Raw genomic sequence first — 24,606 nt, forward strand, 5'->3', positions numbered from 1 at the left:
TTCAAGACCACCCGTGCATAGTGTCAATCCACAGCTAATTGATACTCCCATAAAGTCTATTTTTGACACACGACTCACTCCCACCCTTCCTGCTAGCTTGACGTTGACATTTTCCTTTTTAATGTATTATTAGATTAGATTCAGCTCCAGAACCCTCACTGTGTCTCTTCAATATGCCTCACACACTTATTATATAATTTTTCATTTTTAAAATGTATAGGTTTGCACCATTAATGAACGGTAATGTAAGATAAGATGATCGATCATGAATCACAGTGTAGATTTGGAACTCTTAACTTTCTCAGAGCAACTATGGTGCGTTCAAGAACTGTTAAACTAAATCTTGACAACAAAACACTAACAGTGAAGCATGAAGACAGAAACATGTGAATATGTATTCCATGAATCATGCTTCCATACAGCAGGACTGTGTGAAATAAAGAAATGACTGGCTTCCTTACATCTCTATTATACGTATCTACATCTTGTTGTTTTCTTGAATGTGTTGCAACTTCAATGTGTATACCTGCACAAATAGTGGTATTGTCTGCATGCTGGCGATCTCTCCTCTGTTTATAGGATCTCTGGCCAGAATGTGAAGGGCTCCTGTGCAGCCCTCTACAATTTCCTCCATACGAACACCATCCTATTGAAGAAAAGGGAAAAGGTGTAAATGAACCAAATAACCCAATTAAAGCAGTGTAGGATCTTCAAACCTGATATGTCTGCTGGGACGAGGAGGCATGCCTCTGTGTGTCCTGGTGCGCTTTTAACAATAGGTTGACCAATCGTGGGATCGTCCCCGCATCCCTAAGTGGGGCTTGATTGGCTGGGCACAGTGCAAGGTTTCGGATGAGGCCAACGGTAGCCTGGACAAAATAGGAAAGTCACGTTTATTCGAGCTTTAGTCACCAGAGAAATGACACAAAACAAAATCAGGGCACTTTAAAGCAATACACAACTTCACTGCAGTATTTCATGTACTGTATATGTAAAACTAGAGACCATATAAATGATAAATATGGTTGTGTCATTTCTTGTTTGTGGTAGAGTAGGGGTTAGGGTGGGAGTTAGACGGTATAGTGAAGCGATCCATCATAGCACTGTCTCACATTGTTATTGTTAAATTACAAATTTAACTTACAAATTAAGCTGAAGTCTAACAATCTGAACTGAATCTGAACTGGCGGAAACATTGCCATACTAAAGGAAATTAAAGCTGCCTTTTGGCACCAATATTTAAAAGAGGCATCATTTGGACGGGAAGTGTATAAGGCCCTGTCCACATGAGCATGGATATTTTCAAAGATACACATTACACCCCACTCTTGTGTCCTCAAAAAATCTCCATCCACATGAGCCGATTTTTAAACAAAACAAACAAAAAGCAACTACAGTTGAATTGGTTGTGCATCATCCGTTTATCTGTGACGGTATCTTTAAAATCAGTCCACAATCACATGAAGTTTATGGAATATCATGAATGTTTTTTCGTTTTGTTTTAACCGCCCATGTGTGTTGTGAGGCGCTTTACTGCCGCACCACACGAAACCTACACCTGTAAGAGAATAACTGCATGTTATGTTCTGTAAAAGGCTTAAAAGCAAGAGATGCTGTTGCATTACATTTCTTATGACACAAAAAGGTAAGTTTGCAAATCTCTACTTTAGCTGGGGATCAGATTAAATGACCAAAAGTTACATTTACGTGTGGACGAGAGGATAAAAAACATTAAAACATCCATATTTGCTAGACAACACAACTGATGGTTAAATGGACCACAGTGTCTATAGAGCAGAGGCCAGTTGAAGATGTACAGTCAGTAGTTTTGCAGAATCCTGCTAAAAACAAACTAAGAGTGAACTGTCACGTAAAGGGATAGACATGATTGTCTGAAAACATTTTCCCCAAAGTAGTCTGAAACTTCCTGTCCTATTTCTTCTGCTGCAAGCTGTCGAGGAGCCCATTTCAAAGAAAAGTTATGATGACAAAATGTTCACATCAGCTATCAAAATACATCCGACTTAGGAACTTATTACATCTAAAGTGCATCTCTTATTTTGTACCTGCAGAGAAGACAGATGGGACCTGGGGCAGAGAGACATCAAAGACTTCTCACAACAAGATGTTCCAGGTTCTATATAGGTCAGCTGTAAGGGTAGTGTTACATTTGGGGGGCTCCATATGGCAGTGCTATTTCCTGATTAGAACAGCAGTAACTCCACGTACTCTACTCATGTATATCAAACAGGAGTGTGATGCACCATATCAAAGGAAGCCTCAGCCATGAGAGGCAAATATGTACCAGCTTTTTGTAGACAGAGTGCTGTGCAGACAGCTGGTCAGACTCCCAGATTGCAACATTCACAAGAGCTTGCCACAGTCTTACGGCAATGCCAATAAAGTCCTGAGAAAAACACTCTACTTTTGAAGAACTAAAAATAATCTGCATTTATTTGACGGTAAACGGGGAATCTTCCAAGATGATTACTCAACGTATTTAAAAAATGTTGACATGACTACAAAGAGCATCTACAACTATCCTAATTACCCATATTTTTTAACTGTAATTATTATTAAACTAGCATTCATTTTATAGACAGTCGAAGTTGCATGCTTCATTTTGGTTAGAACTGTCAATCTTCTAAAATCTATAAACAAGTTAATCGGGGTGTAAACTAACCGAGATTCCACAGTATTTCAGTAAATTGATTGAGAGCAGCTTCTAAGATGCATGCCATTCCTCCAGCTGTCTAGAGAGTGCCAACATCCAACGTACTGCCAGCATTATATTCCACCTCTTCCTGCTTTGTGTATTCACCACCAATGAATTATCATGATTGATAGGTTGACGTCATTGGTTCATGCTCAAAGACGAGGTGAGACCACTCTAATCTGACGATGTAAGCCAAATCAAGTCTGAGGTTAGGTGCAGGATTGAAATAATGTATCCTCTATTGGCAGAGGCAGGTCCAGACCAGAACCTTTTCACTTTGTAGTGCCAAATGACAGTCGTTAAGAAACAATCCAATCCGGCCTCTTCCAGCCACCGACAGTCATTCAGATGTAACCGTGGTCATGGACACATCTGAAACCAGGGTGGCTATCTTCTTCTCTATTCATAAGAGATGACATTATTGAATCTTTTCGGAAGGAATGAAAGGACTTTATGTGGGGGAGAGGTTGTGTCATAGACCTTTGGGCTGTTCAGAGATGGTCTCTCAAGTTTGACGTTTGATGGCCTCCCTTTTTCTCCATTTTCAAACCGTCTGTCTTTTCTGTCCAGAATATTTAAATGTTTGCCCTCAAGAGAGGGCTGTTTCTCTTTGAGGTCCAGGTAGACAGCTCAGTCCAGACCTCAAGAGTTGTGACATCTTCCTGCTCAGTGGCTGCTTGGTTTTCCCAATATAAAAATCACTAGACAGCAGATGCTAGATTGTTTTTCTGGGTTTGGAGTTTCTATTCATTGGGATGTACAATAGTCTCAAGGTGTTACCAGGTTTGAAGTCTATTGGTATCTTGTGTTTTCTTCTTCTGCGTATCTCAGATAGACCTGAGACGTATTGGACAACAATGTTATTGTGTCTACTGTGCTTTTCTTCTTTACTCACAGAGCTTTTGTTTTTTCTGGAGTTAGATGATTTTTATGAGGTTATGAGGGCATCCCTGTAGTTCTTGGGAACATTATCAACTCCAGTAGCAGGCAGGAAGTAAAACTTTCATTTTTTAACAATTTAGCACTTTCCCAACCCTTGTTGCTCTACTGCAACCATCACCAAATGGTGGAGCTTGGTCCAGATCCGGACCCAGTGATGGCTCGTTAAGGATCAATGACCAATTAAAGTGATAATATAATCATGCTTGCGAACCGATCGCAGCGGCAGTTTGTGGGTGTAATTCCTTCAATTATTGTTGTCCTTATTGTCCTTAATGTTGTCCTTCAGTTATTGTTGGTGACGTCACTCATAATGAGCCAATGAAATTGTTTGTTTACTTTCCCAGTGAATCTATTTTCCATGCCACTTAATATTCAAATGATAACCATGGCTTGCTAGGTAGTAACATTTAAAAGTGAAAGGACGGACAAATATACTGTGTTCATTCTTCAGAATCCATTGCCAAAGCGCTGTGTCTCATATGCTCTGAAACTGTAGAGGCCAGTATAAAAAAAATCCAAGAGTCATAACACATTCATTTAAAACACAACAACGTGCAAAGGAGTCTTCACTGAGGATTGTATGGATATTCACGACAGTTGTGGAGTGATTATGATGCAGAGATCTTAGTCAAAGATCAACTAAAAGAGGAATTGTGCAATAAATTCAGGCATGTTCATATATGTTGGCATTGGACAGAACACAACATAGACAGGCAGTTCCTTTGGGGCAAGAGTCAGAAATTAATTTGTATCTCAAATAGAAGGGACATCCCTTGAGGACAATGATGTCCAAATTCTGGATTGGGAGGACCACTCGTTTGAAATAGGTGTGAAAGAAGCCATATATGTCAAACTAAAAAGGATCTCCCTAAACAGAAGAGGAGGCTTGCACCATCACCTATAGTTTGTTTCCAACAATATCATGACATCTCCACCAAAGACTGTCCCATTCTACAGAAAGAGTGACCACTAAGTTTTGCCACCGGTGGGCGAACAACCTATTGTTGAAGAAAGTCCAGTTGCCGTAATTCAACCTTTGTGGATTACCATGACCTTGATGAGTGAGAATCTCCTCAGACATATTTCTATATTTGCCTCACCTTTACAACAGGCCAATAGTGTGGTTGTCCTAGCAGCTTGACAACAGCAGGGATACCATAGTGCAGCCGCACAGCATTCTGGGCCAGCTCAGCGTCTTGGTGGCGGGATGTGAGGTGACGCAGGGCGCAAACTGCTGGTTCGGCAACATCCTCCTTCTCCCCAGCACGTAGCACAGCATGGATCAGAGCCTCCACACCACCAAATTGAGTCACCAAAGTCTGAAGTACGAGAATTTGGGGAAATGTTTCATACAACAACAAATCATGGAGTTGATCAATACAGGCAATTAGTTATATAGAGTGTTCCCTTGCTCCATCGTGGTTCACCTTTTGTGGGTTCACGATTTCTAATGCAATTTCACTGCTTTTTAAAAACTATTTTACAGTGTACGGATGCTGTTAGAGGCTAAGCCTGGCCCTTTAAGAAGAATTGAGTGAATTGAGTATTCTTCTGTGTCATGATCGGCTTTAGACCATCTTCCTGTTGTGATCATGGTTGGCCATATGACAGCAAACTAGCAAACAGCTACTATACTACTAGCTACTGTATTGGCAGCCAGCTGTTAAAATAAACAATAGCCAACCATGCAACTCCAAACACTGCTCGGCCGTAAGCCCTCCCTCTGAAAAAAGCCACAATGCCGACAAAATGCTCTACACCAAAATGGCATAAGAGGTCAGCCAGACCCCGGACACGCTAAACCAAATCCACGGCTCGAACATATGAATCCTTGGCTCACGGAGTACAACCACAAATGCACGACCATGGCTGCAGAGTGGGCGAGTGATTAGCGCGCAGGCCACACGGCTAGGAGACCCACGTTCTACGCCTCGGCCATCTCTGTGTGGAATTTGCAAGTTCTCCCCATGCATGTGTGGGTTTTCTCCGGGTGAGGTTAATTGCAGACTCCAAATTGTATTTGGCGACCAGTCCAAGGTGTACCCGCTTCTCGCCCGAAGACAGCTGGGATAGGCTCCAGCACCCCCACGACCCTCATGAGGATAAGCGGTAGAAAATGAATGAATGAACAAATGCACCACACTTTAACAGGGACACAAAAACGCCATAGCCGAATGGCCGAATGGTCAGTGAGTCAATAATTTGTTGTGTCCATCCAACTAAGCAGGTTGCTCAATAAAATTGAAACACAATTTGAACTTTGAGAGTGCTTAAACATGAGAGAAATGTCAGGAAATATCTAAACTTAACTAAAAAAAACCCTCACCATACACTTTAGATTCTAAAGTGTATGGTATGGTCTTTTTTACAGTGTTAAAAGATATAAATAAATAAACAAATACAGTTGGCAGTTATATTTATTGCGGGCTATTTTGGGCACCTATCTCCGCAATAAACAAGGGAATACTGAATACTGTAATGTGTGTAAAGACAGGACAGTTACTCATTATTAAGTAGATGAATAACAAAAAGTGTTGTTACACAGATCATTCTAGAGTTTTAATAATCTATACGAAAATCATCACATTAGGAAGATTTTAGATTGTGACGTTTGAGATTCTAGAGTTGCATTTAACACGACACTGCAGGTTTCTTGTTGGTTATGTATTTACACATCAAATAACAATAAATAAATGCCCCCATTTTCTGGACACTCCATGTTAATCGTCATGGCTACCTTGTTGCGGGAGTTGTTACAGGTGAGGTTGGACAAGATGCCTGTTGCGCAGGTCAGCATATTGACATCATCTGAGCCCAGCTGGGTGACTAATATCTGCAGCAGACCATCCAACCCTTCCTACAGAGAGAGAGAAAGAAATGAAGGGTTTTGAACCTGAAGGGTTTCTCATTTGCAGCATAAGACAGGACTTGGCCATTAATACACAGTACACAACACCTTTTTAGTTAGGGTTTATTTTCTTTCAAATTACAAAAACAACAAAACTACACAAGTCACAGTCACACAAAGGAACAGGAAGAAACAGAACTTATTTAATCCAAATGCTGTTCACTACCGTTAATTATGTTAACATTGATAATCACTCATGTTCAATATTTTCTAAAAGTGAAATAAAATAATAAACAATACATCATATATGCTATAAATAAAAAATTAGTAAATCAATACATAATATCAGACACTTGGTTTCTCACCATTCTCACCCGCTTGTACTATGTTCGCGCATGCCCACTCTGTTGTGATTGGTCACAAGCCTAAAGTGCTACCTAACTAAGAACCATATCAGGAAGTCCGCCCCTCTGTGACATCACGAAGGGACAGTTTTACCACGTCTTTTGAAACCAACTGTTTTGAAAGCTTTCTTGGCTGTGGCTTCTTGGCTTCAACATCAATATTTTGTATTTCCAAATTGCCAACAAACATATGCATATCTTTAGTCAACAAAAACAGCAGCGGAAGTTTGGTGGTGTATCTCCATCCTGCCGTTGCCAGCTGAATATATGTAGTTCTTAACTTGCATTTGGGGGTATTTCCGGTGTTACATTGAAAATGTAAAGCAAGTGGTATCAGATTTAGTTCACCGGATAGTAAATATGAACAGGCATTATGAGCTGGAGAGTAAATCCATTTATAGTAGAACTGACAGCATTTAAATACTGTGTTATTTGAGGCATTATTATTGATCACCCTCTAGTGTTTTAACACGTACCTGCTTGGTAGCAGCATCTGACAGGTTACGGAGTGTCCACAGACAGTTCTGAATCAGACGCTGACTTGATCCGGTGAGATGCTGACCCAAAGCCTGCATACCGCCTTGGGTGATATGCAAAAATACACGGATATAACACTATATCACCTCTCAGCATAACTGTTTAGTTATTTTGCCATACCAGTTTCTACTATGGCGGGCTTGTTGCTGGGACAAACAGACAGTACTTTGAGCACCCGACTGGTGGTCCACAGAAGCTTCTCATAATTGTAGTTCCTCATGATGAACACCAGGCCATCTGGGCCCCCATTGGCAAGTATGATGAGCTGGTAAGAACATGGTATAGATGGTAAACACGGTAATAATAATATGTCCAGATATACAATGAATTATATCCCTCACCTTGCTCTCCTGGTTGGCGTAAGACAAGAGCTGCAGACAGTCTGTAGTGATAGCCAAGAACTTTGGGTTGCTTTTCTTCAGTAAGGGCACCATCCTCTGTAGACCATCAGCAAGACGCACAGCCATCTTGGCACCCTCTTGGTGCAACAACAGATTGTGAAGGGTGGTTATGGCGTAAAATAAAACAGACTCCACAGGTGAACTGTATAAATGAGAAAAATAAACATAATGACTTCCTTCAACCTCCTGCCAACATAAAGTAAATTACTCAAATAAGAAAAGAACAGAAATTATTATAATGAACTAAGTCACACTCAATCTGCTGGGATATCAAGCTGTATAGAATGGAAGCAATTAGAATAGATTATTCTTTTAGAAATATGACATACAACCTATCCAAATTGTCAGAAACAAAATTCATGGGGGTGGCATGATGTCCTGCCGTGTGGCATTTACCAAAGAACATGTTGTTTCTGGCGCGATAGGTGGGAATCTTTCAGCACCCCACCATCCGATTACGATTGGAACAGAAAGTTATTATTGATGCATATTTAATTTTATGTAAATGCACTTTTTTCACATTTCTCTTTGTCTCACCAAATAAGCATTCATGACTTACGATTTTAAAAACAGTGCATTTGGAATACAAAACAATTTCCATTTAATTGTATTAAACTAGGCTGCACAGTGGACGAATGGTTAGCGCGCAGGTCACACACCTAGGAGACCTGAGTTTGATTCCCGGCTTTGGCATCTCTGTGTAGTTTGCAATTTCTCCCCGTGTGTGCGTGGGTTTTCTCTGGGTACTCCGGTTTCCTCCCACATTCCAAAAACATGCTAGGTTAATTGGCCACTCCAAATTGTCTATAGGTATGAATGTGAGTGTGACGATCACCTGCCTGGAGCTGGGACAGCTGGACACACCTGTTCCCCATCAGACTGCTCCGCTACTTAGGCTGATTGGAGGCATTGCAAGCTCCACTTCAAGTGGCACACGGCGGCTTTTCCCTCCGAGCGTGCGAAAGTCGCAATCGTCATCTCCCATCTCTCGGGGCGAGCCTGAGTATGGGCCACTGCCCTTATGACTGTAGCATTGACCTCCTCCCGGGGGCCGCTTTACCCTCATCCCGCCTATATAACCTCTCTAAGCCCGAGATGAAAGCCCTTGAGTACTACATCTCCTCCCCTCTCTCTGGACCCTCCTCCTCACCCCTTGCTGCGGGGTTCTTTTTCATCGAAAAGAAAGACGAATCGCTACGTCCCTGCATCGACTATCACACCGTCAATGAAATTACGATAAAAAATAAATACGCCCTACTCCTACTGGCCTTTACACCCCTTCACACTGCCAAATTCTTCACCAAGCTTGACCTCCGCAATGCCTATCACCCGTGTGCATTCGGGACGGTGATGAATGGAAGACGGCGTTTAACACACATATCGGCCACTTTGAGTACCTGGTAATGCCCTTCGGTCTCACAAATGCCCACGGCGTCCAAAACTTAGTCAACGACATCCTTCGCGATATGCTCGAACGCTTCCTTTTTGTATACCTCGACGATATCATCTTTTCCCCTTCCCTTGAAAGACACAACCAACATGTACACCTGGTTCTCCAACGTCTCCTGGAGAACAAATTATTTGTTAAGGCTGAGAAATGCTGTTTTCACGCATCATCCACCCCGTTTCTGGGGTTTGTCGTGGAAAAGGGCCAGCTTAGAGCTGACCCTGCCAACATTCAGGCGATAACTAACTGACCGGTCCCAATCTCTCGCAAGCACCTACAAAGGTTTCTAGGGTTCTCCAATTTTTACCGCCGTTTCATCCGCAACTTCAGTCGCATCGCAAAGCCCCTGAAACAGACTCACCTCCTCCACGATCCCGTTCGTTTGGACCCCGGAAGCAGACTCCGCTTTCAAAACGCTTAAGGCTCTTTTCCCTTCTACACCTGCCCTTGTTCACCCTAACCCTTCTTTGTCGAGGTCGATGCCTCTGACACAGGTGTGGGGGCCGTCCTCTCCCAGCACTCCACCACCAACCAGAGACAGCACCCCTGCCCCTTCTTTTCCCGTCGCCTGACACTCCAGCTGAACGGAATTACGACATTGGCAACAGGGAACTCCTGGCCATCGTCCTGGCCCTCCAGGAGTCGAGGCACTGGTTGGAGGGGGCGGAACTCCCATTTACAGTCCTCACGGATCACAAGAACCTGGCCTATCTCCGCTCCACTCATAGATTCAACCCCCGCCAAGCCAGGTGGGCCCTGTTCTTCACTCGTTTTAACTTCATTATTACCTGCCGCCCAGGATCCCAGAACACTAAGTCGGACGCCTTATCCCGCATTTACGCTGCCCCCACCAAACAGACCACCCCGGAACCTATCATCCCTTACTCTTGCATCCTCAACATCCACCTTGACGCCTGTTTGTCACTCCCAGACTCCACTCCGACATGTTATGCAGGGCCCACAGTTCCAAGCTGGCACGCCAACCCGGTATCAACCGCACCATCTTCCTCCTTTTCCAACGTTTTTGGTGGCCCACCCTCCGAGCAGACGCCAAGAGGTTTGTGGCCGACTGTGCAGTCTGCGCCCGGAACAAGGCCTCCCACCAGGCCCCCGCTGGACTCCTCCACCCCCTGCCCATCCTGTCCCGGCCCTGGTCCCACATAGCCGTGGATTTTGTTACTGGTCTCCCCCCTTCAAGCGGCAAGACCACCATCCTCACCATCGTGGACAGATTTTCAAAGATGGCTCTCTTCATCGCCCTCCCCAAGCTCGCCTCTGCCCTGGAGACCGCTCAGCTCCTGGTTTCACGGCATTCCGTTGGAGGTGGTTTCTGATAGAGGTCCCCAGTTCTCGTCCGCAGTTTGGAGGGCTTTTTGCAGGTCCCTGGGGGCAACCCCCTGCCTCACTTCCGGCTACCACCCACAGAGTGACGGTCAGACGGAACGGACCAACCAGGACCTGGAGGCTGCCATCCAGCCATCAACAGCCAACCACATGGGCCACCAATCTTCCTTGGATTGAGTATGCTCATAACTCCCTGATAAGTTCCGCCACAGGCTTGTTCCCATTCCACGCCACCTATGGTTTCCAGCCACCAGCATTCTCCTCCTTGGAACCGGATTCCACAGTCCCATCGGTGGCCGCCCACCTCCGCCGGGCACGCTCAGCCTGGCACAACACCCGCTACGGTGTTCACGTCAAGGACATCTGAGCGGAACCAACGGGTAGCCAACCGCCACCGCACATCTGCCCCCCACTACCAGGTGGAACAAGAGGTGTGGCTGTCCTCCCGTGACCTGCAGTTTTGGACGTGAGAAGAAGGGACAGGGGCTCACCAACTTTTACCGCCGGTTTCCTGAGAAGCCAGGAGGCGCTCGTTAAGGGGGGGGGGGGCACTGTGACGATCACCTGTTGCCTCTTGTGGTGCTCGCCCTCTCTCTGTCTCTCCCTCCAGTCTATCGCCCGCCTGGAGCTGGGACAGCTGGACGCACCTGTTCCCCATCAGACCGCTCCACTACTTAGGTTGATTGGAGGCAGCTGGGAGTCGCTGGTTCTTTGGCACTCTACCCGACATCCCGACCTTGCTGCCAGCTCTCTCGCTCCTGTCTAGCTGTTCCTGCCTCCCATGCCAGTAGACCCTAGCCTGTTTCCTCATCCTGGTGTGCCTCGTCCACCGCCCACCTTAGTTTGTTCCTCTTTTCTTTTGTTACTAAAGAATGTTCAACTCCTTCAACCTGCATCTGCATTCTTGGGTCCGCTACCGAGGACTCGTAACAGTGAATGGTTGTTTGTCTATATGTGCCCTGTGGTTGGCTGGCGACCAGTCCAGGGTGTACGCTGCCTCTCGCCTAATGTCAGCTGGGATAGGTTCCAGTATGCCCTGGTGAGGATAAGCAGTACAGAAAATGGATGGATGGACGTATTAAACTAATCGAAAAGTTCCAACTTTGTTGTACAAAGCCAAAGGTAAGCGGTACCGTATCTTGAATCAAAAAATGTAAATGTGTCTTACTCACATATTTAAAAATGTAAACATTTGTGTAACAGTAACAAATTGGTATGTTATGGTATCATTTATGAAGAACATGCATACAGTGAATTCATGTTACAATTCATAATTCCACATGTCTAAAAAGGAGTAGTAAGAAGCAGAGTTTATTTAATTCTACCCCCTCGCTAATACATTTGTCCACTTACTGTATTCAACAAGTGCTATTTACCAAAGTAACTCAACACACATAAAATACTCGTTCTAAATTAACAGCTCAACAGCCTGCCATCTCACGGCCTCCTTCATCGGGTGGAATCGAATTACGTGGCTTCTTATGTTTGTTGTGTTGCCAAAATTTTATTTTAGCATGACACAGCTTAAATATAACATGGCTGTTGTCATCTTTCCGCTGTCAACATTGGAGAGGCCAAAGTGTTTCCATGAATTGGAAGGGGCTGCGTAGATCTCACTTTAACTACTAATTATCACTCAGTTTAATACACAATTCACACAGACACACAAAGAGGATAATGCAAGATGTTGCGGGGGATGACTCTAGATGAGAACAAACACACGCCAAATGACAACATAAAGCAACAGGGGAGCAAAGGGTGGGATAGTGCATGTTGACAAGAAAAGGTTAAAAAAAAAGCTATGAGAGTACCTAGATGGACACCAACCTGCATTCTGTTAAGCACTTCATTTTATTCAGTCTTCCTTTCACTTTCAGGGTGAATTAAGCTTTGAATTAATTATTAGTGTGAATTATTCATCCTCAGTAAAGGCTTAAAAGGGATTAACTTTGAAAAGCTGACTAGCTTTCGTTGAAAAGGCCACAGATATGATAAAACACATGCATATCATAATAACAATTGTCCGTCCATCCATCGTCTTCCGCTTATCCAAGGTTGGGTCACGGGGGCAGCAGACTTCCCTCTACCCAGGTACTTCGTCTAGCTCCTCCTGGCGGATCCTGAGGTGTTCCCAGGCCAGTTGAGAGACATAGTGTCCTGGGTGTTCCCCGAGGCAACCTACCTGTCAGACATGCCCTGAACACCTCAGGGAAGCATCAGAAAGGCAGACAGATGTCCCGGTCACCTCATCTTCTCCCAATGCAGAGATTACTACGATTACAATGCAGAGGCTACTCAATTTCTCTCAGATGAAAGTGCATCTCATCCAATCTCTGAGGGAGAGCCAAGCCACCCTATGGACCCACAATATTGTCCTTTCGGTCACTACCCATATCTCATGGCCATAGTTGAGGGTAGGAATGTAGATCGACCGGTAAATTTAGAGCTTTGCCTTTTGGCTCAGCTCTCTCTTCACCACAATGAAACAATGCAGAGTCTGCGTCACTGCAGAAGGCGCACAAATCCACCTGTTGATCTCTTATTCTATCGTTCCCTAACTCATGAACGTGAGCCTGAGGAACTCCTTCACATCTCATCCCCGGCTTGCAAATGGCACTCCACATTTTTGCAGGCAAGAACTATGGACTCAGACTTGGAGGTGATGATTCCCATCCCAGCTGCTTCACACTCGGCTGCGAACAGAATCAGTGAGAGTTGAAGGTCCCAGCTCGATGAAGCCAACAGGACCACATCATCTGCACAAAGCAGAGACCTAATCATGAGGCCACCAAACCCCTCAAAGCCCTGGCAGTGCCTATGAATTCTTTTCATAACAATAATGAATCGATGACAAAGGGCAGCCCTGACGGAGTACAACCTTCACTGGAAAAAGGTCAGTATGCTAGCAATGCGGAAAACCTAATCACGATTGTTTTCATAAAATATCTTCCAATTAAAAAATTATGATTGATAAAATAATATATTTTATAAGGTATCGTTAATTTCACCTAAAGGCATTTCGCTTAAAGGCAGCACATTGTTCAAGTACCCATTTGAGAAATTGTGTGTGCTGGGGCCATCTTGGTTTTAGCCCACGATTAGCTTTTTTTGGTTTTCTTGATTGCCGTTAGAGAATCCTGAGGTGAGTCAGGTTCGTTGAAATATTCAGATATTATGTTGGCTTCCCATCAAAGCTCACTTCTAGTCATGTGACAGCGACGTGGCAGTAGTGGGTCAGTGACATCATCGTTCTCGTATTGTCTGTATAGGAGTAGCAGATACTGGCTGTGATATCTTCATATATCATCCAAGAATAAATAAATTTAGCTCCCGTTTGGGTGGCATTATTTCAGAGCAGGCAACAACATCTTGTCTCTAGCATAGTGACAGCACAACTGATAGCTCCTCCATGCAACATACATACTCCACAGATACCTAACATTAAGGACATCTTGGGGAATTGAAGAGTAACAACAACCAAATATACACTTACAGCACACAAGCCGAGAGCACCCGGTCGCGGCTGTCCGTGTGAAAAAGATTACAACATGCATCCTGCAACGTATTGAGAGGGTGTTATATTTCATCATAACCACACAGGCAGTGTTTGATGCAGCTGTACCTAAGGTTGTGGCCGGTCAATGTGGCAGTCATTTGGTTACTGTTACTGTATATTGTAAGTGGCATACCTGTTTTATGATGACTTCATAGAATAAGACAAAAATACATTTAAAAGTGCTCATGCTGCCCCTGATGCATAAGTGACTGAGGTAATACAAGCATGAACAGAGCTGTCTTGTCAAATGCACCGTACCTTATGAGAGAAATTTACCAAGTAACTTGAGATACAAAATGAAATAGAGACGAGCTGAAGAAAACCTAACAAAGTGGAGGCAGTGCGACCAAATGCATGAGCCATTATGTGAATGAGGCATCGCTCAGCTCCTGTGTGGCTGCTACCATCTCAGGAGAGGCGTTCACTGTGTGTGACTGGCCAATCAAGAGTGATTACATAATGAACATTTTCTTTAAACTCAAATGTGGATGCTGATGAAATGTATTCATTTCATACTCGTATGTGGCAAAAATGCATTATCAACGAGTATCCAGCTCCATCCATCCATTGTCTACACCGCTTATCCTCGTTAGGGTCTTACCGGGGGTAATGCTGGCCTATCCCAGCTGTCTTCGGGCGAGAGGTGGGGTAAACCGCGACTGGTCGCCAGCCAATCACAGGGCACATAGAGAAAAAGAAACATTCACACCCACATTCATACCTATGGACAATTTGGAGTCGCCAATTAACCTAGCATGTTTTGGAATGTGGGAGGAAACCGGAGTCCCCGAAGACAACCAACGCACAGGGAAAACATGAAAACAAACACAGATGCCCAAGCGGAGAATGCAACCCACATCTTCCTGATCTCCTGACTGTGTGGCCAACATGCTAACCATTCGGCCACTGTGCAGTCCGAGTATCCGGCTCATCACGAGTAAATATGCCTCAATTTGTGTGTTTTCTCATGGATGTTGTGCAACCCAGAATTTTGCTTAACCAAATAATTTTGCAATGGAGATTAGGAAAGAAGAGGGCAAGAATTTATTCCTAATTGTTGTGTCTCCTAGGGGTGATCCCAATAGGTTCCCAATAATTACTCCTGTGATTATTGTGCACTGTCCAGTTGTTTCACTTACTTTTATCATCACAGAACTGATCAAGGCAAATTTATGTATTTGTTTAACTTGGTAGTCCAATTAAAGTCTTTACCTTTACCAATTAAAGTCTTTAAAGTCTTACCTTAGCATGCGAACCAACGCTGGTATCCCTCCGGACTTGAATATGACCTGCAGTCCCTCACTCTGGTGTGACAGACTGTGGAGGACGCTAGCTGTGCAACGAGCTGTTTCCATGTCAACTGTTGTAGTCATGGCGCGAACCACCGCACCTATCATGGTCGGGGACTGCACCAGAACCCGGCGACTGGCCTCTTTACGAGTGAGCTGGTTGACTATCATGGCTGCCTTGTTCACCACAACCTAGTAAGTACAGCAAGAAATGTGTTAGGGATGGGTTTGTCATATGGTCAAAACTAAAATAGAAGTCAAGATTTGTTGTTAATCATTCAACCTTTCTATAACAGCAGATGTATCATAAATTACAGTGAATGGTTTATTCTTTAATAATATGCAATAATAAATGCAATATATATTCATAACCATTTGTGAGCATACATTTCTACAGCCCTATAATCTATGCAAGTCATTTTCAAATCCTGCCTGGGGTTTTGTAGAAATATATTTCCAGACATTTAAATTCATTTTTATGATAAATGTTTCTCATACTTCAGGTAAGTCTGCTTCTGTCTCCCTCATAAAAGAAAAAAGCTATAATATTGCAATTATTACAATTCAAATTACAGAAACATTACACACTACACAGTCTGGACACAACATGTCATGTGGATTTATTGCATGTTCACGTCAAACTTTTGCATTACAAATTTGGGAAATCATATTTAATATTTAATGTGTTGTGATCACTTCAATGCTCTGAGAATACAACGACCTATGTATGATGTATGAATGAACAAATCCACAGTAAAGTGAAAGTGGCAGGAAGTACCGGATCATCATCTGCAAGCAGCTTAGTGAGCTCCGGCACTGCTCTCGTTGCCAGCTCTGCATCATCCTGGTAGTTGATCAGGTGGACTATAGCTGTCTTTAGTAACTGTGATGGCTCAGCCAATCTTTGCACATTGCTCTGTTGTGTGGCATCCGATTGGAGAGGCATGGCTACCTCTCCCTCCACCAGCGTCTCTGGAAACATGGCAGCCCTGACACGCTGAGCCCGGGTTAGTGAGTACTGAGCATCTAAATCTGGGGAAATAAATTGTGACACAGAAAGCATGAAGTGACACCATCCATTGATGACCACAGTGGACTTCAGATGACCGGGTCACATGTCGGGACATGTATTCTATGCAGATAGTATTTAATGTGATACGATCATTGATACAATCAAATTAATGATGTCAATTAGATATTGCTTTGGAGGTTGAGGTAACTTCTAACTCTGGATGCCAGTTGACTGCTATGACTGGGCGACAAAGAAAATGAACTGAGGACAGCAAACTGAAACCGACATACCCTAAGTCTGAGAAAATATTTTTGTCTTTACTCTTTTCAATGAAAGTGAATATGGCTATGTTCACACTGGAGGGTCTTCTTCTTTCTCTTTCAGCTTTCCCCTTCAGGGTCCTCCATCCAACCCTCTTTGGTCTTCATCTACGCCTCCTATCTGGCAGCTCTAAACGCAGCATCCTTCAACGAATACATTCACTATCTCACCTCTGGACATGTCCGAACCATCTCAACCATCGTCAACATTTTCTTTACCAAATTGTTTTGCATAGGATATTTTAACAAGGCGATTGGATATGGCAGTTTGTGGGGAACTTGTAGCGACGTCTGTTCCGAGCAGCGTGTGGGTATAAGGGGACCGCAGCCAAGAGTGATAGGACATTGAGCTGCGTTAATGACACATATTTTTATAGTCAATATCAATGTGTACCTTTCCCTCACATTTGCAGGACAAAATGTATAAACATAAAAAAAATCCAAACAAAATTACTCAATTGATTGAGGGAAATAAGTATTTAATCCCCCAGCATGATTCTATGGTGTACAGCCTTATTCATCAGCCTCTCAATGCCTTGGCGTCTTCATGTACACTTTGCATCCTGTTGTTTGGGTCAAATTCAGCATTTCTTTGCCTCCAAACACATCAAGTCATGTTGATGCCAAAGACCTCAATTTAGTCACATTCCCCTACACGTTATCTGAATCATTTATTTGTGTTCATTGGCAAACTTCAGATGAGACTGTACATATGCCTTATTGAGGAGGTGGACCTTGCGGCCGCTGCAGGATCTCAATCGATGACAACAAAGTTGTACAACAAAGTTTTATTCATGCTTTTCATGGTGACTGTGATGCCAGATCCTTCCTTATAATCAGTGTTGGGCAAGGTTACTTTAAAAAAGTAATTAGTTATATTTACTCGTTACTTCTCCATAAAAGTAACTGAGTTACTAATTGAGTTACTCACTACAAAAGTAACTAGTTACCAGTAAAAGTAACTATTGCATTACTCACCCCTGATCCCCCCCCAAGACGTGGACAAATTTATTATTTCAAAGACATAATGTACATTTGACGTGTACATTTTTACCTTTCACCTCAATGAGGTTAAAGTAGTGTCTGTACTTCCCTTTGGCAAACGCTGTATTCTCACTCAATGTGCTCTAAACACCCACCCACCCAAGTTCTCTGATTGGCTGAAGACGCAATCTTACTAAACCTTAGCCAATGCTCATTGCTTATGTGGTTATCTCACAACCCTCCCTTGTCACTCTGCAACACTCTCACTGTGCTGCAGATTAGTTATGAAGTTGGTGATATATTTTTAGGCGGCTTCAGTAACGTGCAGTAACGGGGTGTCAAAAATAGTAACGGCTTTATGCTGACAGTAATAGTAATTAGTTAGATTACCCGTTACTGAAAAAGTAATGGCGTTAGTGGCGCCGTTTATTTAAACGCTGTTTAAATAAAATTCCCATCACTGCTTATAATTCTCAGTATCAAGCATGCACTAATGCAAGGGGTGGTTAACCATAGATTCCAGAAGCACAAGGAGTGGTGGTCTTAAGTTTGGATATTTTGTCCTGAGGACTATTTAATTTAATCTCATCTTACTTCACTTGGTGTGTGTGCATGTGCCTGATGAATCAAATCAGTATGGAACTGGAGTAATTTCAGTTCATGATGAATCAAAACTTTGGCATAAGGCAGGACTAACAGACCTGAAAATGAACATAGCAGCAATGAGGATTGTTCAGACATGACGCTTCAATCATTCCAAAGAGAATTCCAACATATATTATTAAGTGCACGACAATGGCATTTTCTATTTTTCAATCTGCAGTTTGCCTGGCATATTGCCTGCTCAATTTCACCGACATGATTTTGGCTGTAAGCAAGTGTAATATGTAGTCCTTTGAGGAAATATATTGACGTGGAGAAGCTGTCCGAGGAAATCAATACTGCATATCCACACAAGAAATAAACTTGCTTTTTCCTCGCATTTTTACAAGGATTTAAATTTTTTTGATCCAAACAAGGCACTTATTTCTCTCAAATCAGTTATTATTGTGTGTGTTAGACATAACACACACTGATTACTGAAAATGATTATTGCACAGTTGTGCTGTCATCTTTTCACTTGCTAATTTGCTATTTTTTTCAGACCTTTGTATTGAGTTATGGAGTGATGATACACCACACAGAAAGCTTTCTAGATTGCTCAGAATCTGCACCTATTCCAGCTGTATTTCCCTGGCTATCCAGAACGGTCTGTTAATTTGTTCTACACATGGCCTGCCTGCGGCACGCCCACTCTGCTGTAATTGGTCATGCTCCCAAGCGCTCCTGAGGATTTCAGGGCTACTGCTGAACCCCGCTTTTTAATTTTGACAGTACGGGAGCTACTGGTAGTTCATGAGCCTAGAGACTCCTGATTTACCGTGTATGTTCTCTAGGAGTGGTAACGTAGGTCCGTGTTTACTGAGTGCAGACAATCTTGACACAACAACAGTAGTGTAAATTTGGTCAGTAAATGTTTTTTGCGGGGCTATCAGTATTTTTGACAAAAATTTTGTCTTGGCTTTCGTACACTGTCTTGCTTATTGAACAATATTGTCTGTGGCAAATGAGTCTATTTTCCCTGTACCGTAACATTCCACGTAATCAATTGCCCATAGTGCCAAATGTGTTGCTGACACTATGTCCATACAGTTTTTGTTGAGAGCAACTACTAAATAAAATGCCACGGGAAGAAAGTTGTTACTGCCAGCTATTTGTTAAAGAAGTTGAGAAACACTATTGAATTCTAGAAAGAACTTATCGCAAGCTACCAAGATAGTGTCCGCATGGCCAGTCTTGCTTGGCTGCATGGTAAGTAACAAAACAGATCAGAAGAAATAGTTGTTGGTATGCATTCTTTCATGTCAATTCTCTATTGTCTGCATGCCATCATCCATTTTCCTCTACTTATCCCGGTCCGGGTCGCGGGGGCAGCAGTCTCAGTAGGGAAGCCCAGACTTCCCGGTCCCCGACCACCTCCTCCAGCTCCACCGGGAGGACACCAAGGCGTTCCCAGGCCAGCTGTGAGACATAATCCCTCCAACGTGTTCTAGGTCTGCCCCGGGGCCTTTTACCGGCTGGGCATGCCCGGAACACCTCACCAGGGAGGCGTCCGGGAGGCATCCGGACTAGATGCCCGAGCCACCTCAACTGGCTGTGAAGGAGAAGCGGCTCGACTTTGAACCACTCCCGGATGGCCTCACCCTATCTCTTAGGGTGAGTAGCTACCCTACGGAGGAAACTCATTTCAGCCGCCTGTATCCGCGATCTCATTCTTTCGGTCATGACCCAAAGCTCATGACCATAGGTGAGGGTGGGAACATAGATCGACCGGTAAATTGAGAGCTTTGCCTTCCGGCTCAACTCTCTTTTCACCATGACGGTCCGGTACAGCGACTGCATTACTGCCGAGGCTGCGCCAATCCGTCTGTCGACCTCACGCTCCCACCTTCCCTCACTCGTGAACAAGACCCAGAGATACTTAAACTCCTCCACCTGGGGCAGGACCTCATTCCCAACCCGGAGGGAGCACTCCACCCTTTGCGGCTGAGAACCATGGCCTCTGATTTGGAGGTACTGAGTCTCATCCCAGACGCTTCACACTCAGATGCAAACCGTCCCAGTAAGCACCACATCATCTGCAAATAGAAGAGATGAGATTCTAAGGCCCCCTAACTGAACTCACTCAACACCTTGGCTGCGCCTAGAAATTCTGTCCATGAAAATTGTGAACAGAATCGGTGACAAAGGGCAGCCTTGGTGGAGGCCACGTTTACCGGAAACAGGCTCGACTTACTACTGGCAATGCGAACTAGACCTGCCCCATTTGTACAAGGACCTGATAACACGTAGTAGCGCGCCACCAATCCCGTACTCCTGGAGCACCCCCCAAAGGACACCACGATGGACATGGTCAAATGCCTTTTCCAGGTCCACAAAGCACATGTAGACTGGTTGGGAAAACGCCCATGCACCCTCAAGCACCCTCGTGAGGGTGTAGAGCTGGTCCAGTGTTCCACGACCAGGACGAAAACCAAATTGGACCTCTTGTAACAAAGGTTCGACCAACGGTCGTACCCTTCTCTCCAGCATCCTGGAATAGACTTTCCCAGGGAGGCTGAGGAGTGTGATCCCCCTATAGTTGGAACCGGCACCTCCGGTCACCTTTCTTGAAAAGGGGGACCACCACCCCGGTCTGCCAATCCAAGAGGCGTGCCAGCCAAGAGTGTCCCTCAACATCCAGAGCCTTGAGGAATTCTGGGCGGAACTCGTCCACCCCCGGAGCTTTGCCACTGAGGAGCGTTTTGACCACCCCAGATACCTCAGCCATGGTGATGGTACTGTCCACGTATGTGTCCTCAGACTCTGCTTCCTCTGTGGAAGGTATGTCAGTGGGATTGAGAAGGGCCTCAAAGTATTCCTTCCACCATCCGACTACATCCCCAGTAGAGGTCAGCAGGCCCCCGTCTCCACTGTAAACAGTGTGGACCGGGCACTGCTTCCCTTTTCTGAGGCGCCGGACAGTTTGCTAGAACCTCTTTGAGGCCGACCGAAAGTCGTGCTCCGTGGCCTCACCGAATTCCTCCCACACCCGAGTTTTTGCCTCAACAAACACTGAAGCTGCGAGCTGTTTGGCCTGGCGGTACCTGTCAGCCGCTTCTGGAGTCCCACAAGCCATCAATGCTCGATAGGACTCCTTCTTCAGCTTAACGGCGGCCCTGACCTCTGGTGCCTGCCGCCACGACTAGCACCGACCGCCTTGCGGCCGCAGCTCCGGTTATCTGCCTCAGCAGACCTGGTGCCAAGGGCACTTATTTGACATCCCTATGTTCGAACATGGTGTTAGTTATGGACAAACTGTGGTTCACACAGAAGTCCAGTAACATTACACCGCATGGGTTCAGATCAGGGAGGCCATTCCTCCCAATCACGCCCCTCCAGGTCACACTGGCATTGCCCACATGGGCGTTGAAGTCTCCCAGTAGAACGACGGAGTCACCAGCTGGGTGCTCTCTAGGACCCTCCTGATAGACTCCAAGAAGGCCGGGTACTGCGAACTGCCGTTTGGCGCGTACGCACAAGGACCCTTTCCACAGCCCAAAGGCATAGGGAAATGACCCTCTTGTTCACCGGGGCTGACTCCAACACAGAGGCACCAAGCCAGGGCGGTATTAATAAGCCCACACCAGCTCCCAGCTTCTCCCTTGCAAGGTCCAGCCCCTCTCGAGGAGTTTGGTTCCAGAACCCAAACTGTGGGTCGAGGTGAGTCCGACTATGTTTAGTCAGAATATCTCAACCTCTCACACAAGTTCAGGTTCTTTCCCCACTAGAGAAGTGACATTCCATGTCCCAAGAACCAGATTTGGCCGCCGAAGACCAGGTCGTCCAGGCACCCACCCTTGACCGCCACCCAACACACAATGCAACAGACCCTCATGCTTGCCCCCGTGGGTGTTGGGTCTACGAGGGGGAGATCCCGTGTGGCTTCGCCTGCGAGCCCCTCCCCCCGGCCTGGCTCCAGGGTGAGGCCCCGGTATCCCACATCCAGGCGAGGTACGGTTCCTCCTATTGCTTTGGTTCATAAGGGTCTTCTGAATCACTCTTGGTCTGTCCCATCACCTCAGACCTGTTTGCCTTGGGAGACCCTTGTCTGTATGTAAAGCTAATAATTCTGTATAAAATTTATCGTTGTTAATATTGCGTGTCTGCAACAGATTGATTTCCATTTACATTATTTCCTATGGGAAAAATTGCTTCTCTGACTTAAATGAATAAATAACAAAAACTGAGGTTCCACTGTATCTTGCACCCCAAAAATGACCTGGGGATCAAACCCAGAACCTGCGGCATGAGAGACAAACACTATACCACCTGAAAAAGATATAATGTCAAAGTGGCACAGATTGAGAGATTAATATTTGCTCTGCTGAGCCCTCATTGACCCTGAACAGGTAAGCAGGGTAGAATGGATGGAGACTAAGCAGACAGAAACACAAAAAACAGTCAACTTTTACCAAAAGTCTCACCTGTGGGGCCTTCCTGTTCACCAGCTGATCCTCCTTCAGCCTTGGTTGTTACAGGTGCAGTGGTAGTACTCGTTATATTACTTGTGTACTTCTTACTGCCACTGTACCCAGTACTGCTGTCATCATCCCGCACCGTGGTGGCGCCCGATTGGATGCCAGAGTCTGATGCATAGTAGGTCTGCTGCCACTCGGCCACTTTCACCACACTGTTTGCCTCACTCACTGCAAAAAACATCACATCCCACAGATCAGAAGATATTTGAGAAGCAGTACACCGCAAGCCCCCTCTAAATAAATGGCTTGTCCCCCAAAATCAACATTTTAAAAGTAGAAACTCAAAGAAAAAAACACAAGACAGCTCCACTCATCGCTCATTTCTGAGGTTATGCTTTTTCACATTTTTCACATTCATGATCAGATCAGATCTACCCACCCGATCACAATTTTTACCTAATATTGTTCATTTTTTCTCAAGGAGGATGAGGAAGAGATACTGCAAATATACCATCAAAGGTTCTCCTATTTGGCCATGTAGAGCAGGACTGCTGGTGGAAAACAAGTAAGATGCCTGGATTAGCCTGATGTTGTGTTTCCTGTAACTGTCAGCAACACATGACGTGTCCCAAGAGGTGGTGTACTTGGTACATGATGTGCTTTGTGGCCTGTGATGTGCATTTAAAGTCAATGAGAGACGCTCATTTGATTGGTTAAGATTACACTTGGCTGTGTTAAACCCTCTCACACCTTCTCTCCTCCCTCTTTGTCACTCTTTGCCACAGTGAGACGGATGGAGGTGCAGGTGTGTGGTTGCTGCGCTAGACTGCTCTGCGACACGACATTTGCAAAGTGTGCTGGCCACACCCTGTTGGCACAGTACAGGCACGGCGCAGGGCAGGTTTCCCCCCACATTCCAAAAATATGCATGTTATTTAATTGTCGACTTCAAATTGTCCATAGGTATGAATGTGAGTGTAAATGGTTGTTTGTCCATATGTGCCATGTGATTGGCTGATGACCAGTCCAGGGTTTAGCCCACCATTCGCCCCCAAGACAGCTGGGATAGGCTCCTGCATTACTGTGACCCTAGTGGGGATAAGTGGTATAGAGAATGGATGGATAAATTACCTGTGGGTGTGAAGTCACGTCGTTGCTACGTCACCAGGTCGCATGACGGTGTGTCACCAAGTCACATGACGGTGCGCCACCAATCAGTGCAGTATATTATCCGGGAGGGATTACACACCGATAGCCATGAGCCATACCTCTTGACCCTCTGGACACTCAATTGCCGGGCCATTGAACTGTTGCCATATGCCTTGGGATTCTGGCTTTCTTTTGAATATTTTAATGAATGTACCACATTGTAAATTGATTGAGCTAGAATTGTAATGGCCATTCGTAGCTAAATATGTGTGTATTGTTCTATGGTGTTTGTTTCACATTATAATATAAGGTACCACCACATCTTAATTATTTGTGTTTTGCCTCCTTACTCTCACTTCTAGAGCCAAATTTTGATTTTCTGAGTCTAGCCCAGATCTTGTAAACTGTCCTTGTTTGGTACTAGTCTACTCTAATAAGGCAACGTACATGCTACAATAAGGTATAAATAAAAGGTAAGACCACAAATGTTAATACAGTCATTGTCACAATGTGGGCGTTACCCCCTCGGGACAGCTTTTTTAGTTTCCTTCTTTGCCTCTGTTCCGGTGTCCATGCCCTTATTTTGTAACTACTTCC

At 44.7% G+C, this 24,606-nt stretch overlaps 1 protein-coding gene across 4 annotated transcripts in view; it reads right to left on the reverse strand.

Annotated features, from left to right (window-relative positions):
- The window catches only part of LOC131103798 (junction plakoglobin-like), a 116,332-nt gene that overhangs the window by 18,434 nt on the left and 73,292 nt on the right, over positions 1–24,606 (reverse strand). For all 4 annotated transcript variants that reach the window (XR_009119684.1, XM_058050343.1, XM_058050342.1 and 1 more), the window contains 10 exons: positions 22,867–23,088; positions 16,263–16,516; positions 15,438–15,676; positions 7,789–7,990; positions 7,568–7,712; positions 7,387–7,490; positions 6,396–6,515; positions 4,759–4,977; positions 717–869; positions 527–646 (listed from right to left, as the gene is read on the reverse strand). Coding sequence is in view for 3 of the 4 variants with exons in the window: in XM_058050342.1 (XP_057906325.1) it covers positions 527–646; positions 717–869; positions 4,759–4,977; positions 6,396–6,515; positions 7,387–7,490; positions 7,568–7,712; positions 7,789–7,990; positions 15,438–15,676; positions 16,263–16,516; positions 22,867–23,088 (1,778 nt within the window). In the remaining variant the exon portion in view is untranslated. The remainder of the gene's footprint in view (positions 1–526; positions 647–716; positions 870–4,758; positions 4,978–6,395; positions 6,516–7,386; positions 7,491–7,567; positions 7,713–7,788; positions 7,991–15,437; positions 15,677–16,262; positions 16,517–22,866; positions 23,089–24,606) is intronic.

The sequence above is a fragment of the Doryrhamphus excisus genome, chromosome 15 (assembly GCF_030265055.1).
Source record: "Doryrhamphus excisus isolate RoL2022-K1 chromosome 15, RoL_Dexc_1.0, whole genome shotgun sequence".
Classification (NCBI taxonomy): domain Eukaryota; kingdom Metazoa; phylum Chordata; class Actinopteri; order Syngnathiformes; family Syngnathidae; genus Doryrhamphus; species Doryrhamphus excisus.